The 10,000-nt window shown below is 45.6% G+C and overlaps 1 protein-coding gene across 1 annotated transcript in view; it reads right to left on the bottom strand.

The window, feature by feature from the left end:
• The window catches only part of LOC143105912 (glycerol-3-phosphate acyltransferase 4-like), a 41,181-nt gene that overhangs the window by 8,673 nt on the left and 22,508 nt on the right, over positions 1-10,000 (bottom strand). Inside the window, exons 6-11 of the mRNA XM_076270053.1 lie at positions 9,280-9,369; positions 7,052-7,145; positions 6,502-6,617; positions 4,885-4,940; positions 1,910-1,995; positions 1,128-1,256 (exon numbers count right to left, since the gene is read on the bottom strand). Coding sequence (XP_076126168.1) covers positions 1,128-1,256; positions 1,910-1,995; positions 4,885-4,940; positions 6,502-6,617; positions 7,052-7,145; positions 9,280-9,369 — 571 coding nt within the window. The remainder of the gene's footprint in view (positions 1-1,127; positions 1,257-1,909; positions 1,996-4,884; positions 4,941-6,501; positions 6,618-7,051; positions 7,146-9,279; positions 9,370-10,000) is intronic.

Here is a 10,000-nt window from a genome sequence, read left to right as displayed (position 1 = left end):
TGTGTGTTTTTGTGTGTGTGTGTAGTGCAGGGTTTCCGTTGTCCGGTAATTACCGGACATTGGCCGGAAAAAAAATGAAATTAAATCTCTCCGGTCAAATTGTCCGATTGAAATTGGCTAATAATCCCGTCCCCTAACGCAATCTGAATTTGAGAATAAGCCTTAATAGGTAAACCTATATTATACGTCCTCTGGCTATGTTTTTAAATGAACAGGCTCTACCGTTTGAAAAGTAAGCTATTAAACAACACGCATAGCCTGCTGCATTTCAAATAGGAAGCGCACGCTTAAAACGTCTATGTTAACAAATGAGTGAGGCGGTTCAAACATGGCCAGGCCCAGGCAGAGCCTTAAAAGTTTTTTCAGAGGCCAGGCGCGATGGATGATGATAAATTGGTAACGTCTAAAGCCTCATATGTCCGGTCAACTCCACCACCACCAGATAAAAAGCAAAAGTGTCGGGCGTAAGTGGCCGCTCCAAGACACTGTCATTCTCTGTGTACACTGGACATGCAAAGTGTTCTTTACCCAAAGCAGTAGGCCTATGCGTTCTCTGTCTATGATCTGCAGGGTTAGAGCCTCCTGACGAGGCGATTACTGGTGCGCGGATAATTTCTGGCACAATTAAACGGTATCATTGAACCGCGGCCGAAAGAAAAAAAAAACTAAACATTTCCCAGAATAGGAAACATTTCTTAATTTATTGTTGTCAAATAAAGAAGCATAGCATTAGGGGGTAGTGGTGTGAGCACTCATTCTTGTGTGTGCGCATCTGTGTAAGTTAACCAGTCACCACTGGAGATAACGTGGGTAGCAGCAACAAACAACGTAGCCTTGTTAAAACAACGAACGAAGCGGACTCTTGCTGTCCATGAAAAGATACTGGCTAGATCTTGTTAGGCATGTTTAAGTTAGGCTGTTGAACATGTTGCATTCTATACAGCCTGATTATGTCATTCTTTAAGCTACATAGCCTGTCTCCAGTTTTCCTAAATTTGACTAATTAAGAAGCGATAATAGGATATTTGACCGGCACCATTTTTTTCTAGCGGAAACTCTGGTGTAGTGAAATATATGTGTTGAGCAGTGTGTGTGTGTGTGTGTGTGTGTGTGTGTGTGTGTATTACCTCTCTGGTCATGGGAGGCAGGTACCAGACACTGCAGACGATAGCCCAGCTGCTCATCATCCGGAGCAGGTAGTTGACCATCCCAAACTTACTGCTGTTCCAGAAGGCATCGCCAAAACGAGGGTCATACTACACACACACACACACACACACACAGACAAACACAGGCACACATAGGCACAGGCACACACACACACACACACACACACACACAGTAAAATCATTATCAGCACTGGACACCTGGTCAGGCACCCCACCCAACCCCCACATACAGAGATGCAGTGGACCGTCATAAAGATGATAGTCAGGTTAAGAGGTATAAATTGGAGTTCCATTAATACTGCATCCTTCTCTTTCAGCTTTGATGCTGCACATTCTTTTGCATGCACAGCTGTGTCTTGATGCCATCTACACATATTAGATTTGTGTCCCCAAAATCACATTAGAGTCACATGCTGACAGAACAACAGGATTAGTGTGTGTGTGTATGTGTGTGTGTGTGTGCGTGTGTGTGTGTGTGTGTGTGTGTATGTGTGTATGTGTGTGTGTGTGTGTGTGTGTGTGTGTGTGTGTGTGTGTGTGTGTTGGTTGGTTGGGCTACTGTCCCAAGCACACAACACACAGGAAATCAGCTGACAAAAGTCTCCATAGAAACCGCAACAAGCAAGTCAGACTATGGGCCTTCTAGAACCTTCTCTGGAACCTTCTACAAGAAGAATGATTACAGCTGTTACCCGGGAGATGGAGACTCCATGGGGGAGTTAAAGGAGAGGACGGCTCACCTTGATGGCCACAGGGTAGACCGTGGAGGCGATCTCGAAGCTGCCCTTCTTGAACATCATGACTGATGTGTTATTGATGCAGGTACCTGGGCACACACACACAGACACAAACACACACACACACACACACACACACACACAGAGCTATTCACAGTGCACACAACAGACTGTGCTCCGTTTCTATGGAAACAGTCAGGCCTGAGAGGGGCAGGAAAGCATGAAATGGGCTAAAGCTGTGACACACAAATACACCCACAGTTCCACACACACACACACACACACCAGGGCTCTGGAAACATTTTTTTTCCAGAAGCACTTGTGCGCCCAAGTTAAAAAATTTAGGAGCACAGACAAAAATGTGGGCGCACAGTCAGTTCTAGGGCTTTTGTGAAAAAATCCTGTTCGATTTTTGAGACATAAGTGTTCATTGAATCGATTATAAAATCGATTTTTTATGTTTCCATTTTCAACGCCAAATATAGGCCAACCACAAACAACTAACAGGCATTAGGACGAACGTAAAGAGGGCGCTTGTAGACACAAGCCAGCAATATTTCTGATGATTTATTGGCGTGAAGTTTCGTGCACAATGACAAACAGAAGTGCAACATTCTCGAAAACCAGTAAGCCGAGTGGACTGCCATTACATCAGTGACATGACTGCAGGCTTCAACGTAGCTGTGTCTGTGTTTACGATTAGAAATGTCAAACAAATTTCGCCTACGTAGAACTCGATCGCACAGTTTGCGTAGCCTACTGCTTTGTTCTTCTCCATAGTTTGATATACCAAAAATCCGAAGTACTTCCACATCGAACTCCTCAAGTTATTAGGGCCTATCACTCGTCTCTCTACATGTCGCACAGGTTGATCGCGTTGTCCTCCATTTTTTGGCAAAACACAAGCAGCACAGCAGCTGATTGAAACAGCTGTTCCCGGTGCGTAAAATTGGTGGGAATTTTCTTTTTAGCTTTCACAATGTTTACTGCACTTCGGAATTCTTTTATATTCTTATATTCTTGTTTGTGAATTTTGTTACATCTATCTTTTTTATTTGTTTATTTCGTTTAAAATTAATAGTGTAAATATTTGGTTAAAATCAATTCCCTATTTTAGTTTTCGAAACTTGTGTTGTTTGGTCCAATCGATTGTGCAATCGATTTTCGAACGTAAAGTGACAGCCCTAGTCAGTTCTGTACTTAACTTACACATAATCTAACATTACACTGCAGCTAACAGTTAAACATGCCAATGCACCAATTGCGAATATTAAGAATGACTGACAACATTTAGGCTACAGGAAACAGGATTTTAAAGATCAGTGCCTACTTTATTTTCAGTCTGTTCTATTTTCCTACATTTTGTTAATGTAAAATAATATAATACATTGCAATATTTGCATTTAGCCTGTATATCAAGTATTCTGCCAAATGTAGGCTAACTTATTTATTTGTGAATCCATCTGTAGCTAATGCAAATATGCCCATGGTGACCTATCTGACTACATACTGCCTAATACTACTACTAAAACAGTCCATTTTCTCTTCCACAAAATCCAACATAGGCTATCAAGGATATATTTTTTTTATCCTTTTATTTTTTATTTGAAATATCTGCATTGATGGGGGCAGTAGGCAAACACCTACTTTCAAGGCAAGGCCTACTTTCGTTTTGCACTTTAGCTTGTATTCGGTGTAAACAAACAAGCATGTGTGGAAGCTTGGAGTTGTCAGTAGCGTTCTACCTTTGAATAAAATGGGAGTATTACGGGAGGCTACTTTTGTGCCTGTTCGCTACAGCTATATTTTGCATATTGTAGCCAATACGTCAACTGGGCTAAAAGGCATGTTAGGTTACCTTTCCTTCTCTCACTGCATTCTCAGAATCTCATCCTGTTCCTCCTATATCCGATGAATTTCTTCAATCTTTGCATCTTGGCTGGCTAGTCTCTTGGATTTGATAGAAGCGACTACTAGCGAGTCACAACGCGAAACTGCTAATGTTGATGGGAGGTGTAGTTTTTATGCTGCATTCGCGACGTGATTCTATGGTTTACACCAGTAATGTTTCTCGATGTTGCGGTGTATTTTGTAGACAAACATTGACATGGTTAGAAGTCATTCGCACCAGTGCGCCTAAATATTTTTTTTGCACTCGTACGCCATCATTTTTACTCGCATGTGCGAGTACACACACACACACAGCCTACATACACTCTCTCCCTTATACACACACGCACACACACACACAAAACACACTCACACATACACACTCACACATTCATGGAATTAAAGCAGTGACACACATACACCCACAGTCCTGCATACACACACACACACACGCACATGCACGCACATACACACACACACAACCTACAAACACACTCTCTCTCACACACACACCGTGTCATGATTCTACAGTACTAATACACATACTGTACAGTCCTACACACATACCCTTACATATAAAGCAGTAATACATAAATACACCCACAGTCCTGCACACACACACACACACACACACACACACACGTGTTACCGGATCTGTGTGAGGGCTCTGACTGCAATCATCACCTACCACCACAGGTGAGCACTCACACACACACACACACTCAATCATCACCTACCACCACAAGTGAGCACTCACACACACACTCACACACACACTCAATCATCACCTACCACCACAGGTGAGTACACACACACACACACGCACACACTTAATCATCACCTACCACCACAGGTGAGCATACACACACTCACACACACACACACACACTTAATCATCACCTACCACCACAGGTGAGCATACACAGACTCACTCACTCACACACACTCATTTAGTCACTAACTCACTCTCGCTCTCTCTCTCTCACACACACACACACACACACACACACACACACACACACACACACACACACACACACACGCACACACACACACAGATTGTCTGTCTCACACTCAGAGAAGCTCACCTTCAGGGAAAATCAAGATGGGCAGTTTAGTTTTGTCTTCCACATGGTCACTCAACCTGCAGCGACAGACACCGACAGACACACACACACACACGTTACAGTACAACACACAAACTTACTCAACTTGCCCACCACTGTGGATTTTTGCAAATATTCACCTTCAAATTAAACATTTTGTCAAAAGGTCTAAAGGTTGAGTTGACTTAGTTGTGAAGAAAGCGCACACACACACACACACACACACACACACACACACACACACACACACACACACACACACACACACACACACAAACACAAACACACACAAACACCTACTCAACTTGCCCACTGTTGAGGATATAGAAAGTATATACAGGAAGTATGGTGTTTGCTGTCTGGCCTAAGGAGATGAGGGTAAACATATTCGGCCATTTAGTCAGATCATTTTTACATGAGCCAGCTGGTAGTTTGTAAACTTCAGATTATAACATTCTTTCGCCACTTTATCTAGCTTAGCAGAATAGTTGTATGACATTTTCAATGAGCCAATTCATTGCAATGCAAATACAACGGCTTGGTTGTCTTCACAGAGCGCAGGCATGGTAAAGGGGAAATGACATCATGGCGTAGTGATGAATTTGGGTTACTTTTGGTGGAAAGAAGTTGAGGTTGTGGTTGTATGGACTTCTGAAGAGTAGGCTGCTGTCGCACAAACATCATTTTGTTCTAGATGAGACCAGAGCAAATTGAGCAGATGCAGTCAGTGTTGACCTAATGCCCCAGATTGTAGACCAGAGAACTGCACTACGCAGCAGCTAACTAGCCAACCCGGGTAACTTTGAGAGCAACCGCTGATCAAGAACACTGCACTGAGCAGCTATTGGTTCTAAAGTGACGTTTTGTTTGGAGATCAGGGGCTACTCCTGAGGTTACCTGGGTAAGTCAGTATCCTTGCCTTAGTGTACTACTCTGAGGTTACCTGGGTAAGTATCCTTGCCTTATATATAAGTATAAGTATATATACTCTTTTGATCCCGTGAGGGAAATTTGGTCTCTGCATTTATCCCAATCCGTGAATTAGTGAAACACACTGCACACAGTGAACACACAGTGAGGTGAAGCACACACTAATCCCGGCGCAGTGAGCTGCCTGCAACAACAGCGACGCTTGGGGAGCAGTGAGGGGTTAGGTGTCTTGCTCAAGGGCACTTCAGCCGTGCCTACTGGTCGGGGTTCGAACTGCCCCAACTCTGAGGTTACCTGGGTAAGTAACCTTGCCTTATAGTGTACTACTCCGAGGCCTGGGTAAGTAACCTTGCCTTATAGTGTACTACTCTGAGGATCAGATGCCTGTTAAGAGGCGAGTGAGCTACAGTTGTCACTGAGAGAGAGAGAGAGAGAGAGAGAGAGAGAGAGAGAGAGAGAGAGAGAGAGAGAGAGAAAGAGAGAGGGAGGGAGACTGAAGGCCAAGGTTGATGTCACATGGTAAAATGTCCCAAAAAGGCCACCGTAGTACCCCACCACAGCATCCTAGTGCCCACATCCACACAGTGGAGCACACAGCGCTAGACCGACCATTCTGCAACAGCCTGACAGCCCTTATCTGACCAGTGGGGGTTAGCAGTGCAGTTTCACCTTTTGGCCACCAGATGTCGATCTTTGACTTCAGAGCGCTCAAACCAGATGTGAGGAGCTGCTTTCACCATGGATCTCTGAATCACTCCCATCAGACCACCGTGAATCTGGCCCACCTACACACACACACACACACACACACAGACAGACACACACACACACACAGCATTGGAGAAATAAGCACACCCTGATCACATAAACATTCCTAACACACATCATTAGCTAACGCTGGGAGAATGTCTGAATACTACATACGCCACAGTGTCATGCTAAACTGCTGCGCCTCAAAAACAATCACATTACATTCCCATCGTGCTTCCATTTAGGGAACGTTTTAGACTACAGCCTCAGGAACCAATAGGAACTCTCCTAGTTCCTACTGTGCAGAACTACCAATAGGAACTCTCCTAACTGTGCAGAACTACCAATAGGAACTCTTGTATGTGTGTACAGCTGCACCAATCCAGTCTCTGGTTGAGCCTATAGCTATGATTGTATCGGAGTTGAGGAGCCAATGAGAGTGGGCGTAGGTGGGAGGTGCACAGCTCACCATTGCATAACAGCCGTCGCTGGCCAGGATGATGACATCAATGGGAGACGTGTGATTGGCCACGCAAATGCCACCATTTCTGGGCTTGTTCTCACTGGAAAAGACAAACAGATGGACTTTACTGTCTACACACATGTACACACACATCTAAACACACACACACACACACACACACACACACACACACACACACACACACACACACACACACACACACACACACACACACATCTAAACATCTAAACACAGCAGGTGTGAGAAAGACAGATGGAAAATATACTGAGTGTGTGAATACGTGGTTGTGTGTGAAAAAGAGTGACGAGAGATCATGGAAAGAAAGAGAGAACTGTTGCTGTAATGCAAACAAGTTTCACGAAGTCTAACAACGTATTAACTTACTGCAGATGACTGCCTCTTCTCTATTGAGCTATCTGTGTGTGTGTGTGTGTGTGTGTGTGTGTGTTTGAAGGAATTATGTGCATTTGAGGAGTACCATTCACTCTATGGATCTTATGGTGTGCAAAAGTAATGAACCCTCATCAGGGAGGAACACACACCTCACTGCAAAACATAGAGGAGCAAAACAACAGAGAGAGAGAGAGAGAGAGAGAGAGAGAGAGAGAAAGAGAGAGGGAAGGGAGAGAGGAGAGAGAAAGAGAGAGGGAAGGGAGAGAGAGAGAGAGAGAGAGAGAGAAAAAGAGAGAGAGAGAAGGGAGAGAGAGAGAGAAGAGAGAGAGAGAGAGAGAGGGAAGGGAGAGAGAGAGAGAAAGAGAGAGAGGGAAGGGAGAGAGAGAGAGAGAGGGGGAGAGAGAGAGAGAAAGAGAGAGAGAGAGAGGGAGAAAGAGAGAGAGGGAAGGGAGAGAGAGAGGGATGAAGAGAGAGAGGGAAGGGAGAGAGAGAGAGAGAGAGAGAGGGAGGGAGAGAGGGAGAACTCCCTCAGGGTAGTGCTCCTCAAGACCAGGCCTGCCTGCACGCACACACACACACACACACACGCACACACACACACACACACACACACACACACACACACACACACACACGCATAAACAACATTCCTGGAACGTCACTGATCATAACACAGCATCTCTGCCTCTAGTCAAATGAGCTGATCTTGGGAACGCAACGGCCTCTTGACCAGGTAGTCATTCTCCCTCTCACACACACACACACACACACACACACACACTCACACACACACACACACACACACTCACTCACACACACACACACACACAAAGACACTCACACACACAGACACACACACACACACACACAGACACACACACACACAGACACAAGGCCACCGATTATCATTATGCCCTGATTGCACAACAAAATGCACACAAACATAAAGGTGTGTGTGTGTGTGTGTGTGTTCGGTATCACATGTCCTATGTGTTGACATGGTCATGTGTGTGTATTGGTCACATGTCATGAACTTCTCTGGCCACATGTGTTGGGGCCTTTTATGCAGAGTGCATTTTCTGTGAACACATGGTGTGTGTGTGTGTGTGTGTGTGTTTACAGCTGAAAGCTGGAGTCCTGAGGGTGGCGACTATCGAGCTGCAGCCCAGCTGGATGCCCACACCACACACACTGTCTCACACACACACACCGTCACACACAAACACACACCGTCTCACATACACACCGTCTCACACACACACACACACTGTCTCACACACACCCACCGCCTCACAACCACACACACCGCCTCACACACACACACCACCTAACACACACACACACACCATCTTACACACACACACACACCACCTAACACACACACACCACCTAACACACACACACCACCTAACACACACCCACCGCCTCACACACACCCACCGTCTTATACACACACACACACCGTTTTACACACACACACCATCTCACACATACAGCGTCTCACACACAGCTTCTGGCGGCAGCCATCGCCATGGCAAACATCAGTGTGGGGATCCAGGAGCTGTAGTCCTCTCGTCTGATCAGTGGTAAACACCAGCAACTTCCTGTTCGACGGCACTCACTTCCTGTCTGCACCACCTACATCCGCCCTGGCTTCCTGTTGTCACTGACAGGCAGGTACAGATCTGACTAGTGATTGTGTGTGTGTGTGTGTTGTGTGTGTGTGTGTGTGTGTGTGTGTGTGTGCGTGCATATGCTCACCTGTGGTGGTAGGTGATGATTGAGTGTGTGTGTGTGTGTGTGTGTGTGTGTGTGCTCACCTGTGGTGGTAGGTGATGATTGCAGTCAGAGCCCTCACACAGATTCGGTAACACATCAGGTGAACCTTCTCACTCAGGAAGCTCTTCGCCCTATGATTCACACACACACAACACACACACACACACACACAGACAGCTATAAACTCCAGTGTTTCCATACAACTGTCAGGTTTGCGGTTGGCCAATGTGGTGTTACAGTAGCAATGGAAAAACAAACACAGGACTTTAAGGAGTGCACACACAAACACACACACACATCAGTTCACACACCACCAACTCCAGCACAGGAGGATGTGGAGTGGCACTATGTGTGTGTGTGTGTGTGTGTGTGTGTTTGCTTTGCCGTGACAGGTTCCAGGATCCAGAACAACATTTAGCACGCCCTAAACTTCAATAGATTGGTTCAGGATCTTTGTGTGTGTGTTTGTTGTAGATTGGTAAAGGCTGCTATGTAAAGGCGTTCCAATACTGGACTAGACATCCCCCTGGCTTGTTTATTTTTTGGGGGGGCTTTTATGCCTTTAATGCGACAGGATAGAGGAGAGTGACAGGAAGTGAGTGGGAGAGAGAGTCGGGGTGGGATCCGGAAGGACCACGGGGCGGGAATTGAACCCAGGTCGTCGGCGTATGGTGCAGGTGCCCCAGCCAGTTGCGCCACTGCTGGGGCCCTGACTCGGCTATTAACCTGTACAACAGACTCAATACACCCATCTTGACCATG

The sequence above is a fragment of the Alosa pseudoharengus genome, unplaced genomic scaffold, assembly GCF_046254945.1.
Source record: "Alosa pseudoharengus isolate Yale_2024_CS ecotype anadromous, Long Island Sound unplaced genomic scaffold, YU_APseudo_1.1 YU_APseudo_1.1_scf_6, whole genome shotgun sequence".
NCBI lineage: Eukaryota > Metazoa > Chordata > Actinopteri > Clupeiformes > Clupeidae > Alosa > Alosa pseudoharengus.
Note: the sequence above shows the minus strand (reverse complement) of the source record. Positions and strands in the feature narration are given on the sequence as shown.